General features: G+C 37.3%; 1 protein-coding gene across 1 annotated transcript in view; it reads left to right on the top strand.

The window, feature by feature from the left end:
• Nucleotides 1-24,107, top strand: part of WDR70 (WD repeat domain 70) — a 308,270-nt gene that overhangs the window by 187,079 nt on the left and 97,084 nt on the right. The window contains exon 10 of the mRNA XM_058564205.1: nucleotides 93-267. Coding sequence (XP_058420188.1) covers nucleotides 93-267 — 175 coding nt within the window. The remainder of the gene's footprint in view (nucleotides 1-92; nucleotides 268-24,107) is intronic.

Genomic DNA, 24,107 nt, shown 5'->3' with positions numbered 1-24,107 from the left:
ATATGCTTAAAAGGTGAAGCTGTTGTTGTGTGCTCTTTTGTATTTTAAACTCCTTTCTTTTTTGTAAACGAAAATTTCCTTATCCTTTTTAGGACTGTGAGGACATGGGAAGTTGAAAATCCAAGGAAGCAAAAAAGCGTGTTTAAACCACGGACAATGCAGGGTAAAAAAGTAATTCCCACCACATGCACATATAGTAGAGATGGAAACCTCGTTGCGGCTGCCTGCCAGAATGGAAGCATACAGATCTGGGACCGAAATTTGACTGTAAGTCAAGGACATTTAAGTCCGCTATTCTTAGAAGAAAACCACCTTATAAAGACAAACATCATGTTAAAATATTATGAAGGTCAATTTCCTGAGTTTAGCCCTAATTTAAACTTCAGTGTTAGTTGATAAAACATTGGGACTTTTGCAGTAAACAGCATTTCAGCAAACATTCCAGCTGAGTATTTTCCAATGTGTATTAGATTTTGTTTTTAAAATAATTAGATCTTTTGGTATAAAATTTAAAAAGCACAGTGCAGCTTATTATATGGCATTTCAATATACTTGATTTTGAAAGTGAAGGATTTGACAGTAATATAAAACATGACTAAGCAGAGAACTAGAAAATACCCTTCAAAAGATTTAAGAAAATCATGAAATGATCAGGATGATCTGTCAGTTGTTTTGCAGATATTTCTGTAGTAATTTAAATAATATTTTGTGTTAACATTCCATGACATTCCATTTGGATAGGTTTCAGATTTTTCCTTTACAGTTTTAGGTCATTATTAGAATAAATTTTGGAATTGGAAGGGATTATAAAATTCTGTAACCATGAGGGCTGGCCCCGTGGCTTGGCGGTTAAGTGCGCGCGCTCCGCTACTGGCGGCCCGGGTTCGGATCCTGGGCGCGCACTGACGCACCGCTTTTCCGGCCACGCTGAGGCCGTGTCCCACATACAGCAACTAGAAGGATGTGCAACTATGACGTACAACTATCTACTGGGGGGCTTTGGGGAAAAAAAAAAAAGAGGAGCATTGGCAATGGATGTTAGCTCAGAGCCAGTCTTCCTCAGCAAAAAGAGGAGGATTAGCAAGGATGTTAGCTCAGGGCTGATCTTCCTCGCGAAAAAAAAAAAAAAGAATATATAAAAAAAAATTCTGTAACCACGGGAATAACGAATATAAAAGCCTTTGGCTAATTCTGTGAATTACCAATAAACTTTAAAAAGGGCTTTGCTGTATATATAGATGGTAAAGCAAGAAGTTTTGATAAGTGGAATGATTTTAGATTACCAATGTTAAAATGAAAATCTATACTAATGTTATGATATAATTTGGTTATCTTATTTTAATAAAAGGTTGTGGTTAAATTATTAACTCAATAAATATTTTTTAAGTACCTGCTATATGGCAGGCACTATTCTAGGCACTGGCAATACTGCAGATTATCAGAAATTCCTGCCCTCATGGAGTTTACATTCTAATTCTTTTTAAAAATTATAAAGATAATATTCTTCCAAATAAAATTGCCCACCAAACATTTGCATTTTGAAAAGGATCCCGGGAAACATAGTTGTCTTTTCAGGCAGATGAGTTAAGGTCAGTTTTCTTGGAATAAGGTGAAAGGTAATGATAGGGGAAAAAGAATCCATGTTGATAATGCTGGAAATATCTCTGGCATTTTCTGTTTGTCAGATCTTTTTATTTCTGTTTTCATCTCCACTGTAAACCCCATAAAGCTTCATAACAGCACAGAGATTTTTAAAATCCTTTGAATTGTAAACTGAGATTTTACCAAGCAATAAATTTTTTAGTAACTGGCTTTCATCGTCTCTGGGTGCTGTTGATTTAAACTTAGAAATTCTAAAACTTGAAGTTTTCTTGTGTAGGTTTAATAGTGGTGTGTTTGATATAGTGCATATATATATGCCGTTTTCTTAGAACCCGTATATTTTTATAAAGTTGAGTATAGCTTTTAAAGATTGGCCTTGCATATCTCTTGAAATAATGAGTGTCTCCTACTTCCAGTTTTGTAGAAACAAAGCTATTTGAATGCCAGTGTCCTCCCCCAAAATCTTTTAAGCCTTTTGACTGATTACATTCTTTGATTCTCTTTTGTTAGAATTTAATAATACATGAATGTGTAGCTTATTATGCCATATCCTATTCATTATATTTGTATTTATATTTTTCCATTTGCTTGTTAAGTGTGTGTCACCTGAAGACAAATCAAATTGAGAAGTAAAAACTTGCTAGCAGGAAACACAGCTTGATTTAAAAACAGATTTTTAAAAAATTTCTAACAATAATAATAAATCATCCACAGGAAAACACTACAGCTGAGGTAAGAAAGCAGTAGTTTTACATGCAGTAGCCAAAAAATTACATGGTAAATAATGGTTAATACATACTTTTTGTGACAATTAAGTAAAGCTATCATAATTGCCATGTTTAATCAGAGAATTCTCATCAGACCAACTTGAACTTGAACAAATCAAATGAAACATTTTTCTTTGTTTAGAAGTAAGATGTCTGTCTATTAATGACAAATTCCTGTGTTCTCAAGACCTACTTTTATTCTAGAATTATACTGGCCAGTGTGGTAGCCATTAGCCACATTTGACTATTTCAATTTAAATTAACTAAAATAAAATGCAATTAAAATTTCAGTTCTCAGTCATACTAGCCAGTTTTCAAGTGCCCAATAGCACATGTGTCTAGTGGCTACTTACTGAACAGCACAGATAGAAAACATTCCCGTCATGGCAGAAAGTTCCCTTGGACAGTGCTGCTCAAGAGGAGTGTTTGCTCAACGTTCCCTTCGGTCATATGATGATGGCCTGTTTTTCAGTTTGAGAAGACCTCTTCAGAGGAGCTTCTACAGGTCTGCACTGCGTCCCTGGTCCCTCACCCCCCATTCACCAGCATATATCTATGCAACAACAAGGAGGAGGCCAGTGCTTGGTTGGAGTACAGTGAGGGAGGTGCAAAATATGGAGATATGACATTGGAGAGGTAACAGCATACACCCTAACTCAGGGCCTTTGCATGTGTCAAACCTTTTAGCCTGCAATACACCACTTCTAGATGTTCACATGGCTTTTTCCCCTCACCTCTTTCAGTACTTTACTCAAATTTCCTTCTCTCTGCAAGGCCTTCCCTGACTCCATCGTATATAAAATTGCAGTCTTCACCCCACCAGTGGTTTTCTTTATCCCTGTTATTTTCTTCCATAGTGCTGATCACCGTCTGACATACTATACTATATATTTTACTTCCTTGTTTATTGGTTATTTCCCTCCAGTAGGATATTGGCTCCACGAGGGAAAGGATTACTGTCTGTTTTGCTGCCTGCTATATTCCCAGAGCAAAGAACAATGCCTAGTATATAGCAGATCCCCAATAACTATTTGTTGAATGAATGAGTGAATGAATGTATTCTGAAAAGGTAACTTAAAATGAGATTTTCAGTTTATTTCTAAGGAGACATTAAAAAGTAGTAGCATAAAAACTATTCTAGTTGTTTGAAAACATAATGAGATAGAGGTATGAGAAAGAAATAGATATTGAGGTAATTTTTGGCATATCCTTAATGATGTATAAATACACAATCTGTATTAACACAGGTGGATTTTTAAAAACTGTTTTCATGTCTCTCTCAAGTCTAATTTCTGGCTTTTAAAAATATTCCAGCATGTATAGTCTTATGAATACCTACTGACTTCTGTTCGTATAAAATCACCTGCCAAATTCTTTGAACATATTTTGCTCAAAACAGTGTTGCTGCTCTTTAATATCTATCAAGAATCTACAATATGAAATATGCTAAACTCTTTACTAAAAGAATATGCTGCATTTACTTGTATTGCAATCACTATTTGTAGACTAGCATTTTGGCAGGAAAGTGGGGATCCGTCATATTCATGGAGTTTTGCCTTCCCTAGACACAGGTGAAGGGAGGGAATAACATTTGAAGTTTGATTTGGCAGTAGAGTACTACTAGCAATTTGACCCTCTCTCCACCTGACTGCCTCCCACTGCTTCTTTGGCCTGCAGTCCCAGCCCAGATTCTGGGGCTGTCCCTTTTGGGAAAATGATGACACACTACAACCCCTTACCAGAAAAGGCTCAAGCCCACAAGATACTGCAGAGACATTTCTTGAGCTCAGTGGTTGATTAGTGCCCACAGTGTCTCAGCCTGTCTAGAGAATGGTTGATATGGATCAGAGAAAGCTGGGACAAAAATTAGTAATCACATCAGGAGATAAGTAAGCCCCTAGTGAATAAGAGAATGTGAAGGAGAGAGAATACAAGAAATAAAGTCACCAGTAGTAGTTTACATCCAGTGTACCACAAATCTTTAAATGTCTCCAATCACTGTCAGATGACCCATTTTGAGATTAGGTTGATTTATGTCCTTCCACACCTTTCCCTTTGTTAATATGTATTTACACAGGTTGAAAAGTTTTGCTTGTTTTTATATAGAGTGAATTTGTAATTTGCTTTTTTTTGCTTGAGAGCATAACATGGACAACCTTGTAAGTGAACAGATATAGCTCTAATTTGCTTAAAAAAATTTTTTTTATTTAAATAGAATCATAATTTTATACACATGAAATATATACTTTTCAAAAAATTTATTGTTATTATTATTATTATTATTTTATTTAATTGCCTCTCCTCTCTCATTAGTCTGTCTCTACCCCATAATGCTTGTGAATTACTTGGTATGTATCCTTCTGTACTTTTCTCCATATCTCTATATCTGTATCTAGCTAGCTAGCTATCTAGATCAGGAATGTTTCACCTGGTATTTTTCAGCACCCACCACCTCACTGAGGATGAGACCAAAGACAAAAGGTGTCTTTTCCCTTCTGCCTGTAAAGACTGATCACTTAATAATTCACAGCTTTTAGCCAATGAGTTGTTCAAGTAAAAGCAGTGAAGTATTGACTATTGAAGGGAGAGAACTACGTTATAGAGGAGAAAAGAATATTTTATTTTTTAAACAATTTTTAAAAATCAAGTGATTCAGAAAATGGTTCTAGTATCTTCCTTTGGAAAAAAATAGTGTATCTCTGTAAAAAATATAAAGAGCAATGTTAAAAATTCAAATATAGATTTTTGTCTCTTCGTTAGGCCTAATACTAAGAGTGTAGAAAAATGTATATGGACAGCTCAAAGTCTACTGCATAGTTCTATAACCATTTTGTAAATGACACCTGAGACATACAATTACATTATACATTACTTGGGACTTTCTATCAATCAGTCTTGAGTTTCCTAAGCTCTCTGCACCTTATTTTCCTTGTTTGTGAAGTGAGGGCATGATCTGCAACCTGTCAGGTTATTTTGAGGATTATATTAGGTAATGTATTTAAAGCACCCAGAACAGGACTTGCACGTAACAGGTTCTTAATAACTGCTGGTCTTCATCCTTTTTCTTTTTAGCTGCTAGGTGATTTACAGTTTTTGTAGAATGATGAAGTTAGATCTCAGGATGCTATTTAACTATGGCTGTGAAAGTGTCATGAATCTGAGTTTAACAGATTTCTTGATGACTAAGGGTATGGTTTAGGAAGATAAGAATATAGACTGCTATAGCCAGTCATTCAATGTATGAAAATACAACCACCATCAATAAATAAGAATGCCATATACCCGTTGGTTAGTTGCCTAAGTAGATATATGAATGATAACAACTTTTTATACAAACATTCAAGAGAAAACATCTGGCATACAAACTATTCTGTAGTATTTTTGACATGCATATTTTTCAAGCTTACTTTTCAAAAAAGTATATCGATTCAAAACACAAATAAACCATCAAAACTGTCTGAAATTGCTTGCAGACTCTGAAGTTAAACACATTTATTCAACTCTGCTCCCTCCTGAAACCTCACTAAAATGACAGAAAAGGCATTTTTAAAAGCATAAACCTACATGGATGAAGAGTATTAGAGAGGAGATGACAGCAGAAACGAGAAGTCAAGACACTTTTGTTAGCTAGAAACCAGATGCATGAATGGTAACTGACTTTGCCAACTAGAGAAAGCTGAAACCTTAGCTGTGGTGGGGGAAGCCTATAAAAGATGAACTTGTTTATCCTGCAATTCTTTCCTCTACTCTGTGCAACCAGATTACTGCTCTTTTTTTTTAATAGTAAAAAATTAGAGACTGTTTAAATGTTTATTAATGAAAGACTGTCCAAAATATTTATGAACAATTCTAGAGAATATATCACACAGCCATTAAAAAGAAATTAATATTTTGTGCATTTACATTTTACCTAATTACTTGTAAATTTGAGATTATTTCAACCATCTTACTCTTTCTGTACCCTTTAACCTAAATAGTTAATGTTCCTACTGCAATAAGCAAAAAATTTAATAAAAAAAATAGTTAATGTTCCTTTACTCTCTTTACTTTACTGACTTTGATTTATTTTATTATTCCATTGTTTCCTCTATAAACGTGTTAGCTGCAATCATATAGAAATCTTTGCATAATTACAATGTGATTAAATCATGAATCCTTTACTTAATATAGCCTAAAACAAATAATTACTTTTACCACCTTCCGCAAATGCTAATACCTTAAACACCTTTTTTAAAAAAAATTATTTTATTGAGGTCGTATAAGATTGTGTAAATTTCAGGTGTACATTATTATATGTCAGTTTCTGTATAGACTGCATAGTGTTCACCACCAATAGTGTGGTTTTTATCCGTCACCATCCATATGTGCCCATTTACCCCTTTCGCCTTCTCCCCACCCACTACCCCTCTGGTAACCACTAATCTGTTCTCTTTATCCATGTGTTTGTTTACCTTCTCTCACTTTCCCTCACCCCGACAGAAGACTGAAGAATTTACTTTTAGAGTGGATCTGTTAGAGCAACTCTGTATTCCAGGCAGAGCTGAGATAAAGTGAAAATCTTCATGTAGAGCTGTGTTTCCTCTCCCCCTCTTTTATTATTATTATTATAATAGCATTTACTGAGTAGTTACTCAGGGTTAGGCAGTATTTTAGGCACTTTACATGTAATATACCGTTTAATCCTTATAACAATCTTATGATGTAAGTACTGTTACTGTCATCATTTTACAGGCGAGGAAACCAAGACACAAAGAGGTTGAGTTGCCTACCCAAAATTACAGTTAATAAGTGGCAGAACTGGGATTCAATCCCAAGCAGTCTGCCTCAAGAGCCTATGTGAAGGGTTAGCAAACTATGGCCCATGTGCCAGATTTTCTTTTTTAAATGGTTGTATTGTCTTCCTATGGCTGCTGTAACAAATTTACCATGAACTTAGTGGCTTAAAACAACACAAATTTGTTATCTTATACTTCTATAGGTTAGAAGTCTCGTTGGACCAAAAACAAGGTGTTGGCAGGACTGTGTTCTTTTCTGGAGGCTTCAGGGGAGAATCCATTTCTTTGCTCTTTCCAGCTTGTAGAAGCCACCCACTTTCCTTGGCTCCTGGCCTCCTTCCTCCATCTTCAAGGCCAGCAAAAATGAGTTGAGTCCTTTTCATGTTGCAACACTGTGACCTTCTCTTCTGCTTCTTTCTTCCACTTTTAAAGACCTGTGTGATTACATTGAATCTACTCAAATAACCAGGATAATCTCCCTATTTTAAGATTAGTTGATTAGCAATATTAATTCAATCTCAAATCTTAATTCTTCCTTGTCACGTAAGATAAGATATTCACAGGTTCCAGGGATTAGAATGTGGAAATCTTTAGGGGAGCATTATTCTGCCTACCACAATGGTTTTAAAAAAATCAAAATAAGAAAAATACTTCATGACACATGAAAACTATGTGAAATTCAAATTTCAGTGTCCATAAATAAAGTTTAGTTAGAACAGCCTTGCTCATTCATTTTTGTATTGTCTGTGGCTGCTTTTGCACTACAATAGCAGAGTTGATTAGTTACAACAGACTATGTGGCCCTCAAAGCCTAAAATATGTACTGTCTGCCCTTTTATAGAAAAAGATTTTGACCCCTGACATAGAGTTTCTAATCAGCTTTTTAGTGCCTAACTCTTAGATTTTAATGGACAGACAAGGATCACTAAACATTTGAGGAAATCCTCTAACATGAAATACAAAGACTAAAGCAAACAAAATAACTTCGAGGGGAGAGAGAGACAATGTAGGAAACAGAAGAAAATTTCAAGAAAAAAAATCTTATAGTTAGTATTCTCAGAGAGAAAAGAGAGAATATTGCAGCCAGGAAACTAAAGCATACTATAAAAATAAGTAAGGAATACTATAAAAATTTTTGAACGTTTAGAGTTCAAGGAAGAGCTCGTGGAAAATAAATAGATGATACCGGGGGGAAAGCCATAGGAGTATTGGAAGATAAAGTCAAGGAAATCTTCTAGAAAGTAGAATAAAATACAGTGAGAAAAAAAAGACAGACTTTTAGAAGAGTCAATTTAGGGTCCAGTATTTGACCAGAATATTTTAGGAAGAGAAAATATAGAGGAGGGAGGATGGAATTAAGTAAGAAATAGTCCCCCGTTCCTGTCCTCCCCCCCGTCCCCCCAAAAAAAAGGTCTCAGAACTGAAAAAAAAAATTTTTTTTCAGATGGGAAGGGCTCATCAAATACGCAGCACAGTGAATGAAAAAGACTCACATCAAGCCACACGTTATGAAATTTCAGGGCACCAGGGTTGTAGGGAAGATTCTGAAAACTTGCAGAGAGAGAGAAAGTAGGAAACATGTAATAGAAGGATAATGGGGCCATGTAATTTAGGATGTTGGTAAGACATTTGCTCAAGCTCTGTAGGATCATGATCATGGACTCTTAGCTCAGTAGGGAAAGAAATGAAGAGCAGGAGGGGCTGATAGGTGGAGGGAACGTAGAGAGATCACATCATTTGTTCCACAAGTTATTGAGCATTTTCTCTGGTCCAAGTACTATTCTAGGTGCTGAGGATACCAGAATGAACAAAACAGAGACCCCCACCCAATTTGCTTTCAAAGGCCCTGAAGAAACTAGAAAATTGGTATTTTGAGGATTCATCAGAAGACATTATGTAATCTCTTTTAGTGTTTTTAAGAATAAAATAAGACTTTCTAAGCACCAAAGTCAGCTGTCTTTTTAGTCTTTGTTCTTCTTATTGACAATATCACTCTTTGAAACAACCTTTTCTCCTGCCAGCTTCCCTCTTGCCCTCTAAGTGCAAGGCAACTAGCCTTAACGCATGAGACAGTCACTACCTTCTTGTTCTTATCGTTCTCAGCCTCCTTCACTGGCTGTGTTTTCCACTGTCTCCATATTAGAATAAAAGAACGCTATCTTTCCTAGTCTCCTGTCAGGGAGATGAACTATTTTAAGTTATCATTACTTTCAGTGCCTACGCGCTGAATCTGTTTCTCTTAATTCCATCCTACACATTCTTCTGCACTCCAGAGGTACATTAAGTTACCTGTGGAACAGTCCCACCAGGATGTTACACCAGTGCTTTAACTCAATATACTCAGAACACAACTCCTCATCTCCTTTAGAACTCACTCTTCCTTTTGACCTTGCTGTTTTTCTTCATTTATATTTCCATTTAGAACTTCAGAATGTTCTCTATCTCCTATAATCAGTCTCAGTCTTATAAATTCTATGTTTTAGTTCACTCTGCTTCAGGCCTTCATCATCTCTACCCTGTGCTGTTGGATATCCTCACTCTTCTCTGTCCTTCTGCTCTGGAATACCCAGCCACAGTTTAAATTATGTTAAATGCAATACTCACTGCTTCAATGAGTATAAACTTTACTGAATATAGTTTACATTTCCTCAGACTGACACCTACAGCCTTTCAGTTTGCCTTTAACCAACCTTTGAATATCTCCCACAACTTTCTCCATAAATACAAAAACTTCTTCTTAAAATTGATTAGATTATACTCATTTTCCTCCTGATTATCTTTTATTGCCCTGGTGCCTTTCCCTATACTGACCACTCTGCCTGTAGGTGGGCCTCCCACTGCTGGTGGAGATCTCATGCATTGAAACAGACCAAATCAGATGCCTTTCTCTCCATGATGCTCTTGAACAGTCGTGATGCTCTATTTATAGACTCGAAGATTACTTATCTAGGAGTGTGAATGTCCAGCTAGTGACCTAACATTGGTTCAAGCTATTGGATAGGGAAAGGGTGATTCAAGTAGTGAAATAATTCAGCAGTCTGTTATCTGCCTACCTCTTCAACCTCATCTACCATTCTCCTTCATGCTCAAGAAACTCCAAGCTAGCTGGCCTCTTTCCACTCTTCAAGTATTACTAGGCCTTGTCCCACCTTGTGGCCTTTGTACTTGTTATCCTTGCTGCCTGTAGGCCTTTGCCGTGGTTATTGCTGTGGGTGTGGCTGCCAACTTCTCATTCTGGCCTCTGGTGAAATGTCACCTCAAGGAACCACAAAGCAGTGTAGTAGTTGAGAATATAGATTAAGAAGGCTAGTTGTAGAGCCAGACTAGTCTACTGATGAGAGCAGTGCCCTTGCTTTCCCCTGCCCCTGTGTCTCTGTCCCATTGCCTTGTTTTGTTGTCTTTATGACACTTACCATTGTGCAATTATTTTTGTTTTATTTTTTATTTGCCTGCTCATTCATTTTGTCTCCCCCTAAGATTCATAAGGTCTGGGACTTTTTGTCTTAATTTGCTATTTCCTCATGACTAAGAAGAGCATGACACACAGTATCTGCTTCCAGTAAATATTTGTTGAATATATGGATGAATGGATGCTATCAGAGAAATCATAGGTTTTATTTTGAGTTGGTTTGGTTTTCAATTGCTGTTATTCTTGTTTTTAAATTTTAAATTACTGTTAATCAAGCTTTGTTATTATCAAATAAATGTGTTGTTATAGGTTGTTTGATTTAGCGTTCAGTATGGAGTGATACTTATTTGCATCAATAGTATTTTAGCCTATTGTTTTCTAAAAAATAGATTTTAAAGTGTGTGATATTAATAACTAATATTTATCGTACACTTAGTGCCAGCCTCTGTTCCAAGTGCTTTAGATATATGTTAACTCATTTGACCTCAGAACAATGCTGTGAAGTACATACTACCATTAACCACATATTTTAGATGAGGAAACTGATGCACAGCAGAGAACAGTTTAACAACTTGCCCTGGTCAAGCAGCTAGTAAGTTGTGGAGCCGGACAGTCTACACTAGAACCTGCACTCCTAATCGCTGTGTTGCACTGCTCTATGGCTCCAAAGTGAAGGATCCTGATGGAGCTATTCTAAAACTAGATTGTGGTAATGGTTGCACTACTCTGTAAATTTGCTAAGAATCATTGAATTGTACACTTAAAATGGGTGAATTTTGTGGTATTAAGTTATACTTTGATAAAGCTGTTTAAAAAGTAATCGATCTTTATTCTCATTGTTAAAATGGGTTATGATCTTTTTAAAACTGCTTCAGTGGTGGAACTTTAAACTTTGAGTTCTCATGCCACTGGAATATAGGAATAGATGAAGTAGGCAATCTTTTGCCTTACCTAAGTTGGCTAAGAACAAAAAGTTGACATATCACTATTATATGTTTTTTGGAGGCAAGGATTTTTCCTTCTTTACTTTTGGATCCTCTGGTATGTGAGGCATATGTGGTAGGGACTTAGTATTTGTTGAATTAAATTTCAGTGGTTTAGTTTATTTGCACTGTAGGTGTTTAAATTTTATCCAAAAAATCTTTGCTTTCATACTCTAATTTTGAAATATAGACCTTGTCCAGTATCCTTAAAAAGACAAAACTTATACACTGCCTTGATGCACAGACATTAACAGATACAAGGAAAAAAATGTAACTGATGAAAATAATGTGTGAAAAAATTGTTAGGTTTAGGGATCATATCCTAATCAAAGTTGCTCAGGGAAGCATGAAGAAAAATTAAAATTGAGTTAACGTAAGTATTTACCTATAAAAATTTGTAAATATTCTTAAAACATTTTAACTTGTAAGTAAAAGTAGAAGAAATAGGATTTTATCCTAAATGTGGTAGGAGTAGAAAACTTATATGAATATTTATGAATGTGTGTTGATGTTTTGGATAGAAAAAATGGAAATCAGTCATGAACCCAGAACCTCCAGTTTAAAATATATGAATAAGAGCTGCTGTTATGGAGTCAAATGTATAAACACTGTAAGTGAGCAGTTAGTGTAATCTTATATTTTCATTATATTGAATAAATAGACCAGAGGGGCTATTTGGATTCAAGAGAATGATGTAATTTTTGTCACTATTTGGTGACTTGAATTTAGCCAGAATATTAAAGTGAAAGTAATTATGAAATATCTGTTTACCTGCATTGTGTGTAATCATGATTAGAGACAGTCATTTTGTAACTCTATTTTCAATTTAACTAGACACGGATCCAAAACATAGCTCATAATTTCCTCTGAAAACCTGGTTCCAAGCTTTGCACTCTTTAATGGCCCCCAAAGAAAGTTAATTTTGGCTATTTTTTTCTGACTATAAAAGTAATCCATAGTTATTTGTAAAAATGTTCATCCAAAATAGAAAAGCATATGATGAAAATAAGTCACTTATAACTATACCATCCAGAGATGAGCATTTCTAAATTCTTTTCTGTACTCACATATAAGGTGTTGTGCCTTGCATGTGTGTTTGTTTCAGTGTATTAGGGTTTTAGTAGCCCTAATAATTTGCACCCTTCTTCCCTTCGTGGACTCTAAACAAATTAAGAAATAAGACTAATCGCTAAAGCATGACAGATGAAGGCCAGAATCCACCTTTGCTACATATTGTGGAGGAGGATGAAAGCCAACAGTGCCTGTTGACTGACTCCTGGAACTGGACAGATTTGCCCACCCAGTCTCATGCAACACTGATCCTGGCCAGACTTGCCCCAGGTGGACACGGGGCCTGGAGAAGCAGAGGAGAATTACTCCATGAGGGTAGCTTGTACCCATGAAGGACAAGGGAAGAGCTGAAGCAAGCACTCTCAGTTAATTCTTCCCACATTCACAAGTCAGATTAGTAAACTACCCTCCTTTCTAGGGAAGAGTGGATGAGAAGTGAAAAGGTTGTGGTGAGAGATACCAGAGCAAATAGGGCCTAGGAGGCTATGTAGAGGAGTTTGAATACTCTTCTGAGGGTAATGGGAAGCCATTAGACAGATTTTAGGAGAAGAATGACATCATCAAAGTTACATTTTTGAAAGAATCACTCTGGCCATTCTGTATGGAGAATAACTATAGGGGCAGAAAGGTGGAAGCAAGAAGACTGGTTTGGGGGTTGGCTGTTGCTGACATCCAGGAAATTACCTGGTAGGGTAATAGTGGTAGTGGTGAAGGGTGGTAGTGGTGGAGGTAATGTTTGGATTCTGAAGATTTTTTGAAGCTAGAACTGACAAATGGGTAAAATTTAAAGGTAATTTTGTCACAGTATTTTAAATTATGCCTTTTTAAAGAATTGTACGCTGGTATAATATAGAGAATTTAATTTGGAAAATGATTCCATGAAACACATTTGATCATTCCCTTTCATGGTGCCTGATTTTCTAATGGTAAGTAGGCTATTTGAGAGTTTAGAATTTGGATTGCATGAAAGCCTGCTTTGGTTTTGTGTTATTTTAGCTAATTTTGAACAGCTAATTTTACTTTTATTATTATCTTGTGTCAATTGGCAATATGGAGCAAATGCTCCCCAATTCTTAAAAAAAAAAAAAAAAAGCAAAAATGACTTTCGGTATTTTCTCCAGCAGGGGTAAAGTCCTCTGCAATGGTCTAGATAGGGCAGTTATGTCGTCTAAAATGGTCAGACTCTCTGCAGGATGACTATAGTCTCTAGAAAGCCTATATAAGGGATGCCTCTCTCTAGGAGAGATATTTCCTGAGCCATGTTTCTCAGCTTCAGGACAGCTATGATTTATTTTGTAAGCTGCCGAGGCCAAACATTACTGTTTAACCATTATAAACAAAATAGTAAATGTTAAATGTTCACTCAATAGAGCCACTAGTAGGGCTTTTATATACAGAAGGTAATGTCTGAGCCAAAAATCTAAAACAGTTCTCTGGTCTGCGTGCATTCTCTTTTAACCTACTATTTGATTCATTGCAACTGGAGAAGTGATGTAACCACTGATGATTTGAGCTCCAAAACTCTTGGTGCTACAGTGAATCTTCCTGTTTTGTTTTGTTTTTCTTTCCTCCTCCTGCTAATTACCCAAGCCTTAATAATTTACCACATTTCTTAATACTTCTCAGAAACTTGTATTTTTTTTATGTGAGACCCAAATTAAAGAGGATTGCAAGATTCTGTTTAATCTCAACAATTCAGAATATTTTAAATATTTACCAGTTTTGTTCCTTATCAGAGTTTTTGTGGTTTTCAGCTCTATCCTACAAAGTAGTGCAAGGATCAAATCTTAATTCAGAAGTATTTTTAAAGTTATTGCCCAATTTATTTATAGTAAATTATATAAAGAATTATTCTCACTCTAAACTGTCCAATAAAGAATTTTACTTTTTGCTATAAAGATTTTACCCAGCGTAGAAAACAGTGATGCTCATGGGACAGGTGCTTAAGGAGCCTGTTGCTGTGTACATCATGTGATGACCTATTTTATTCTGAAAAACAGTTCTTATACTCTCTTAATCTGAAAATCTAACAGCGAGAGAAAGGACTGACTTGTCTAGTAAAGCTGTATTTTGTTTTTACCCGCAGTAAATTACGTTTTACGTTGCAACTGACTACACACATATCTTTGCACAGACCAACACACACACACACACACAATTGAAATAGAAGCTTGCCATAACAGTTCCTAATCTTGCAGTGTACAATGCACTCTGATATTTTTTTCATTCCATTTGATTTCATTTTTAAAAAGTACTGATCATAATCTATTCAATTGATTTTATGTCCCACTAATGAGTTAGAATCCAGAGTTTGTGAAACACTTCTAAAGCATGCCCCAAATATAATTCTATTTTCACAGGAACCTTGTGAGGTAGACAAGGCTAATATCAATGCTTTCAAAACATAGTCAAAGCCTACACAGAGAAGCTTTGACTGAAGAAGAAGAAGACATGGTTTGGGGCATTGAGAAACCAGAGGTCATCATGAACACAGTAGGCACTTGAACGGTGAGGGAGAGGAAGGGGAGCTGCAGAGATTTATTTGTTTATTTATTTTTTGACATAAGAGTCCACTTTATTTTCTTTCTTTTTTTTAATGATTTTTAATTTTTTGTTTATTGCAGTAACATTGGTTTATAACATTGTATAAATTTCAGGTGTACATCATTATACTTCTATTTCTGCATGGATACATTGTGTTCTCATGTTCACCACCCAAATACTAGTTACAATCCATCACCACACGCATGTGCCTAATTATTCCTTTCGCCCTCCTCCCTCCCCCCTTCCCCTCTGGTAACCACCAATCCAATCGCTGTCTCTATGCGTTTGTTTGTTGTTGTTATTATCTACTACTTAACGAGTGAGATCATACGGTATTTGACCTTCTCCCTCTGACTTATTTCACTTTGCATAATACCCTCAGTGTCCATCCATGTTGTCACAAATGGCTGGATTTCATCGTTTCTTGTGGCTGAGTAGTATTTCATTGTGTATATATACCACATCTTCTTTATCCATTCATCCCTTGATGGGCACTTAGGTTGCTTCCAAGTCTTGGCTATTGTGAATAACGCTGCAGTGAACACAGGGGTGCATGTATCTTTACGCATTGGTGTTTTCAAGTTCTTTGGATAAATACCCAGCAGTGGAACAGCTGGATCATATGGTAGTTCTATCCTTGATTTTTTGAGGAATCTCCATACTGTTTTCCATAGTGGCTGCACCAGTTTGCACTCCCACCAGCAGTGTATGAGAGTTCCCTTCTCTCCACATCCTCTCCAACACTTGTTGTTTCCTGTCTTGTTAATTATAGCCATTCTGACGGGCGTGAGGTGATATCTCATTGTAGTTTTGATTTGCATTTCCCTGATAGTTAATGATTTTGAACATCTTTTCATGTGTCTGTTGGCCATCTGTATATCTTCTTTGGAGAAATGTCTGTTCAGGTCTTTTGCCCATTTTTTAATTGGGTTGGTAGTTTTTTTGTTGTTGAGATGCATGAGTTCTTTATATATTTTGGAGATTAACCCCTTATCAGATGTATGGTTTGCAAATATCTTCTCCCAATTGTTAGGTTGTCTTTTTGTTTTGTTGATGGTTTCCTTTGCCATGCAGAAACTTTTTAGTTTGATGTAGTCCCATTTGTTTATTTTTTCTGTTGTTTCTCTTGCCCATTCAGACATGGTGCTTGAAAATATGTTGCTAAGACTGATGTCGAAGAGCGTACTGCCTGTGTTTTCTTCTAGAAGTTTCATAGTTTCAGGTCTTACATTCAAGTCTTTAATCCATTTTGAGTTAACTTTTGTGTATGGTGTAAGGTAAGGGTCTACTTTCATATTTTTGCATGTGGCTATCCAATTTTCCCAACACCATTTGTTGAAGAGACTTTCTTTTCTCCATTGTATGTTCTTGGCTCCTTTGTCAAAGATTAGCTGTCCATAGATGTGTGGGTATTTCTGGGCTTTGGATTCTATTCCATTGATCTGTGTGTCTGTTTTTGTGCCAGTACCATGCTGTTTTGGTTACTATAGCTTTGTAGTATATTTTGAAACCAGGGAATGTGATACCTCCAGCTTTGTTCTTTTTTCTCAGGATACCTTTAGCTATTCGGGGTCTTTTGTTGTTTCATATAAATTTTAGGATTCTTTGTTCTATTTCTGTGAAAAATGTTGTTGGAACTTTGATAGAGATTGCATTGAATCTATAGATTGCCTTAGGAAGTATGGACATCTTAACTATGTTAATTCTTCCAATCCAAGAGCATGGACTATCTTTCCAATTCTTTGTGTCTTCTTCAATTTCTTTCAGCAATGTTTTATAGTTTTCGGTGTACAGATCTTTCACCTCTTTGGTTAAGTTTATTCCTAGGTATTTTATTCTTTTTGTTGCAATTGTAAATGGGATTGTATTCTTAATTCCTCTTTCTGCTACTTCGTTGTTAGTGTACAGAAATGCAACTGATTTTTTTTTTTTTTTTTTTTTGTGTGAGGCGATCAGCCCTGTGCTAACATCCGCCAATCCTCCTCTTTTTTTGCTGAGGAAGACGGCCCTGGGCTAACATCTGTGCCCATCTTCCTCCACTTTATATGGGACTCCGCCACAGCATGGCTTGCCAAGCAGTGCGTCGGTGCGCGCCCGGGGTTCCGAACCAGCGAACCCCGGGACGACGCAGCAGAGCGCGCGCACCTAACCACTTGCGCCACCGGGCCGGCCCCTGCAACTGATTTTTGTATGTTGATTTTGTATCCTGCAACTTTACCGTATTCGTTTATTACTTCTAAAAGTTTTCTGGTGGATTCTTGAGGGTTTTCTATATATAAAATCATGTCATCTGCCAATAGTGACGGTTTCACTTCTTCCTTTCCAATCTGGATCCCTTTTATTTCTTTTTCATGCCTGATTGCTCTGGCTAGGACTTCCAATACTTTGTTAAATAGGAGTGGTGAGAGTGGGCATCCTTGTCTGGTTCCTGTTCTTAGAGGGATAGCTTTCAGTTTTTCACCATTGAGGATGATATTAGCTGTGGGTTTGTCATATAGGGCCTTTATTATGTTGAGATACTTTCCTTCTATACCCATTTTATTCAGAGTTTTTATCATAAATGGATGCTGTATCTTGTCAAATGCATTCTCTGCATCTATTGAGATGATCATGTGATTTTTATTCTTCATTTTATTAATGTGGTGTATCATGTTGATTGGTTTGTGAATGTTGACCGATCCCTGCATACCTGGAATAAATGCCACTTGGTCCTGGTGTATAATCTTTTTAATGTATTGTTGTATACGATTTGCTAGTATTTTGTTGAAGATTTTTGCATTGATGTTCATCAGTGATATTGGCCTGTAATTTTCTTTTTTTTGTGTTGTCCTTGTCTGGTTTTGGTATCAGGGTAATGTTGTCTTCGTAGAATGAGTTAGGGAGCTTCCCCCCCCTCACTTTTTTGGAAGAGTTTGAGAAGGATAGGTATTAAGTCTTCTTTGAATGTTTGGTAGAATTCACCAGGGAAGCCATCTGGTCCTGGACTTTTATTTTTGGGGTGGTTTTTGATTTCCGTTTTGATCTCCATACTGGTGATTGGTCTATTCAAATTCTCTATTTCTTCTCGATCCAGTTTTGGAAGGTTGTGTGATTCTAAGAATTTATGCATTTCTTCCAGACTGTCAAATTGCTTGGCATATAACTTTTCATAGTATTGTCTAATAATCTTTTGTATTTCTGAGGTGTCCGTTGTAATTTCCTCTCTTTCATTTCTGATTTTACTTATTTGAGCCTTCCTTCTTTTTTTCTTGGTGAGTCTAGCTAAAGGTTTGTCAATTTTGTTTATCTTTTCAAAGAACCAGCTCTTGGTTATATTAATTTTTTCTATTGTTTTTAAGTCTCTATTTCAGCTATTTCTGCTCTGATTTTTATTATTTCCCTTCTTCTACTGATTTTGGGCTTGGTTTGTTCTTCTTTTTCCCATTGCTTTAGGTGCATTGTTAGATTGTTTGTTTGAGATTTTTCTTGTTTATTGAGGTCGGCCTGTATTGCTATAAACTTCCCTCTTAGAACCGCTTTTGCTGTACCTCATAAATTCTGGCTTGTCGTGTTTTCGTTTTCATTTGTCTCCAGGTATTTTTTGATTTCTCCTTCGATTTCTTCATTGACCCAATCGTTGTTCAATAGCATTTTGTTTAATCTCCACGTATTTGTGGCTTTTCTGATTTTCTTCCTATAGTTGATTTCTAGTTTCATACCGTTGTGGTCAGAAAAGATGCTTGGTATTATTTCAGTCTTCTTAAATTTATGTAGACTTGTTTTGTGGCCTAATAAGTAATCAATCCTGGAGAATATTCCATGTGCATTTGAAAAGAACGTGTATTCTTTGGTTTTTGGATGGAATGTTCTGTATATATCTACCACGTCCATCTATTCTTATGTATCATTTAAGGCCAGTGTTTCATTATTGATCTTCTGTTTGGATGATCTATCCGTTGGCGTCAGTGGAGTGTTAAAGTCCCTTACTATTATTGTATTACTGTCTATTTCTCTTTTTATGTCTGTTAATAATTGCTTTATATATTTAGGTTCTCCTACGTTGGGTGCATAGATATTTACAAGTGTTATATCCTCTTGGTGGATTGTTCCCTTGATCATTATGTAATGCCCTTCTTTGTCTCTTTTTACAATTTTTGTTTTACAGTCTATTTTGTCTGATATGAGTATTGCTACCCCAGCTTTCTTTTCATTGCCATTTTAGTGGAGTATTTTTTCCTTGCCTTCACTTTCAGTTTGTGAGTGTCTTTAGATCTGAAGTGTGTCTCTTGTATGCAGCATATATATGAGTCTTGTTTTTTTATCCAGTCAACCACTCTATGCCTTTTAATTGGAGCATTTAGTCCATTGACGTTTAAAGTAGCTATTGCTAAGTATATACTTACTGCCATTTTTTAACTTTTTTTTTTCTCAGTGTTTTAGTAGTCCTTCTCTGTTCCTTTCTTCTTCTCTTGCTCTCTTCCCTTTGGTTTGATGGTTTTCTTTAGTATTATGTTTGGGTTCCTTTCTCTTAGTTTTTTGTGTTTTTATTACAGGTTTCTGGTTTGTGAACCATGGGGTCCATATACAGAATTGATAGTCTCTTTAGTTTGACGTCTGTCTGAAATCTCTACTCTTTAACTCCCCTCCTCCTACATTTTATGTTTTTGATATCACATCTGACCTCTTTTTTGTGCATTTGTATCCATTACCCTGTTATCATGGAAATAGATAATTTTTCCTATTTATGGTCTTCTCTTTTCCCCTTAAATAAGTCCCTTTAGCATTTCTTGTAGTACTGGTTTCTTGGTGACAAACTCCTTTAATTTTTGCTTGTCCGGGAAACTTTTTATCTGTCCTTCCATTTTGAATGATAACCTTGCCAGGTAGAGTATTCTTGGCTGTAGATTTTTTCTTTTTAGCACTTTAAATATATCGGGCCACTCTCTTCTAGCCTGTAAGATTTCTGCTGAGAAGTGAGCTGATAGCCTTATGGGGTTTCCTTTGTATGTAACTTTTCTTTCTCTTGTGGCTTTTAGGATTCTCTCTTTATCTTTAATTCTGGACATTTTGATTATGATGTGTCTTGGTGTGGGCCTTTTTGGGTTTATCTTGTGTGGTGCTCTCTGTGCTTCCTGTACCTGGATGTCTGTTTCCTTCCTTAGGTTAGGGAAGTTTTCATCTATTATTTCTTCAAATAGATTCTCTGCCCCTTTGTCTCACTCCTCTCCTTCTGGGACACCTGTAACATGGATGTTAGTGTGCTTAATGTTGTCCCAGAGGTCCCTTAGACTATCCTCACTCTTTTTAATTCTTTTTTCTTTTACCTGTTCAGCTTGGGTGATTTCTTCTAGTCTTTCGTCCAGCTCACAGATCCGTTCTTCTGTATCCTCTGCTCTGCTTTTGAGTCCCTCTAGTGAATTTTTCATTTCGTATTGTATTCTTCATTTCTGATTGGTTCTTTTTTTGTATCTTCCATTTCTTTGTTGACATTCTCACTGAGTTTATCCATTCTTCTCCCAAAATCAGTGAGCATCCTTAACACTCTTTGTTTCAACTCGCTGTCAGGTAGGTTGCTCATTTCTGTTTCACTTAGTTCCTTTTCTGGGGTTTTGTCCTGTTCCCTTACTTGGAGTGTATTCCTTTGCCTCCTCATTTTGCCTCTTTCCCTGTGCTTGTGTCTAAGTATTAGGTAGGTCAGCTACTTCTCCTGCTCTTGGATAGGTGATCTTAGATAAGTGATGCCTTAGGAGGCCCGCAGTGTGCTTCCCTCAGTTCTGAATGTTCCAGGAGTGACCCCTATGTGGGCCACGTGTGTCTTTATGTTGTGGCGTGTTTGCTCTCCCTGTAGGTGCCCAGGGAGGCTGAGCTATGCTCCTGGCCAGCTCTTGTAATGCTCAGCTGCTTGTATTTGTTGTGGGCCCTTCAGTCTCTTTATCAGGTGTGGGGAGACCCAGCACAGTTGGCTGCAAGTTCTAATAGCACATTTGTGTTGCAGTATTTCTTTTAAAAAGTAAGTAGGCCCCCAGCGTGGCAGGTTGTTAGGCTCAGGGGCTTACAATTGCTATAAGCCTCCAGCCTTTAGGTCTCTTGTCAGCTCTCTGAGGATTGCAGTTGGGTGGGGCTGGCCTCAGGCACGGGAGCACCCAATTGTTTCAGGCTTTGGAAGGTGGGGCAAACCCCCTATGTGGGTCTTTGAGAAGCACAAGTCTTCTGCAGCTGACAAGCCCTGCCACCCACAGATCCACACACAGTCAACACACTCCTGCCCCGTGTGCGTGCCCCGACCTCCTGAAGTGGACCCAGTCTCTCCACGGCGGGAGCCCCACACACTCCACCACCGCCCCACACTCTCCACCTGCTCCTTGTGCATGCCCTGCCCCACTGAAGTGGGCTCAGTTGCCAGGCTGCAGAGAATCCAGTCACCAATCTGTGCAGGCCAGCAAGTTGCCTGAGGGCTTGTTGGGTGGGGCCAGTCCGTAGGGTGGGCTGCCTGCCCTTGCTGAGCTGCATTAAACTGGTGCTCTAGTGAGTGGCACGGACCCTGGGCTAGCAGGGCCCAGGGAGAACTCCAATGGTGTCTGCCAGTGTCTGTGTCAGCACACCCACACCAGGCCATAACAATGGCCGCCGCCAATGTCCCACTCTCTGGAGAGGTCTCACCTCTCACTGAGATGCACTCAGAGCCTATCAGGTGATTCTCTTTTCAGCAAAGCACTGTGCACCTTTCTTTCTGGTGATTTTAGGTTGCTTTCTGAAACAGGTGAATTTGTGTGTGGGCCCTTGAAGAGCTGGTTTTAGTTTCTTTGTGAGCCATCTTTTCTGGGGGTACTCCCCAATGTTTTAGTAGCAGGCAAAGTCAGGTATTATGCTACTTGTCTCGATTGTGCTGGGTCCACAAAATGCCCACAGCGGCGGCGCTCCCCGGCTCAGGGCTGCACTCCTCCTGGGAGGGCTGTGGACCTTTGGGCTGCTCCTGGGCGACCGTAAAGCGCTGTGGCTTGTGAAGGTGGTGTTTTTTCTCTCCAGAAGGGAATTTCCGCCTCTTCCACCTCAATTAGGATTGTCTGTTGTTGCAGGAGTTCCTCTTATCCAGTTTTCAGTTCTGTCTCAGGGGTAATTTTTCCACGAGTAGTTGTCAATTGGCTGTGTCCATGGGAGGAGGTGAGTTCAGAGTCTGCTTTTGCCACCATCTTGACTTCTCGCTGCTGCAGAGATTTAGACAGGAGGCAGATCGATGCAAAAGATGCTTTGCCTGCCGTGGGATTTTTGCCTAAGCCCTTGAAGACATCTGGTATGCCACCAGAAATCACCTGTGGTTAGGATGTACTAAGTTGCTGGTGCCTTAAAAGGCTGCCAGAATTAGTTTGCAGGGCTTTGCCTATCAGATTCCTGTAGTTCACCCCCAGAAATCCCATCCATACTAATCCAGTCCAGTATCTCTAGTTAAGTCTATTTCCCAGACTTCATTTGTTTGCATACTGCTCTCATAATTCTTTCCATATCTATACACTGCATTGTTGTTTACTTAATTTAAAAAAATTTACTTAAAAATTATAACTAATTTTTTATTGAGGTAAAATTCACATAACATACAATTAACCATTTTAAAATGTACAATTCAGTGGTATTTAGTGTATCCACAATGTTGTGCAACCACCAGCTCTCTCTAGTGTCAAAACTTTTTCATCACCCTGTAAAAACACCCTGTGCCCATTAAGTAATCCCTCCCCATTTCCCCCTTCATAAAGGAAACATTATAACACCATAAATAAAAATCCAATGTTGCTGTAAATAGAACATAGCACTTTTTAAAAATGGTTAAAAATAAAACAATTATAAACACTAGCTAAATACTATTGACTGTCCACTGCTCTGTGTGTGAAATTTTTCTGTTAAAGAGATATTAGCAAGTGTTATGGTGATATTAAAGACAAATTAGCACTAAATCAAGACTCTCTGTTTGGTATAATCACAAGAATTGAAGGAGAATTTCAAAAACATAACTTTCTCGCCATGAGATTCACTGCCGTTTAATGCTGTTCCCTTGTACCAACTAAAATTTGTCTCACTATAGCTGAATTCATCCCTCCCCACCACCCGGCTCCTCTTGTCACCTCATTATTAAAAGTGTTGTATATTATTCCCAGAATCTTTTATAACTGAACCCCTGGAGTTCAGAGTGTGTTCTATTAAGTCTGGCGTTTGCAGTCTTCATCATTATCCTTGATCATATAAAATCAGGTATTTACCAAACAGTGAACTAGATGCTTTGGGAGTTTTAAAGAGAAGAGACAGATACTACTCTCAAGTAATATAAGTCTTTGTTGTGAAAATCAGTTTGTGCACAATTAACACTTGGAAAATAAAACTGATAATAGTCAGTAGACAAATGAATTGTATTCTAAAAGTTCACTTGTTTAAATTGTTTGGAATTTGTATACTTTTTCACAGAAATGGTATTAATATTAGCTATTATTGTGAATATTCTAGATTAGCCCAATATAGCTCATCTTTCTGTGCTTTTCTTTAAGCTCCCCAGAGGTAACTCTGGTGTGGTGAAACGAGTACTTTGCCTCCCAAACCTTATTTTCCTCGTCTGAATAATAAGCTTCATCTCCACCTAGTTATAAGGATCAAATGATATAACCTTTGTGAATGTGCCTAGCACAGTGCCTGGTACTTAGTTGAAGGTCAATAAATGTGCATTCTTTTATTCAGTCACTCATATTCATAGTCTTGTTAATATGTTATGGAACTGCATCATGACCGTTTGCCCAAAGAATTCAATTACTTTTGTTCTGATATGACCTATAGAACTTGACCAGAGAATTCACCTCCTTCTCACTGCTGCCCACCTCAATAGTAATGGTGGTAGTGTAGCCATAGTAATAGTAATAATAATTATTAGAATGGGAGCTAACATTGCCCATCTACTATGTACCAGGAATTTTTCTAAATGCTTTCAGTGTATTTTCTT

This window comes from Diceros bicornis, chromosome 20 (genome assembly GCF_020826845.1).
Source record: "Diceros bicornis minor isolate mBicDic1 chromosome 20, mDicBic1.mat.cur, whole genome shotgun sequence".
NCBI classification, from domain to species: Eukaryota; Metazoa; Chordata; class Mammalia; order Perissodactyla; family Rhinocerotidae; genus Diceros; species Diceros bicornis.
This window is presented reverse-complemented; position numbering and strand designations above follow the sequence as displayed.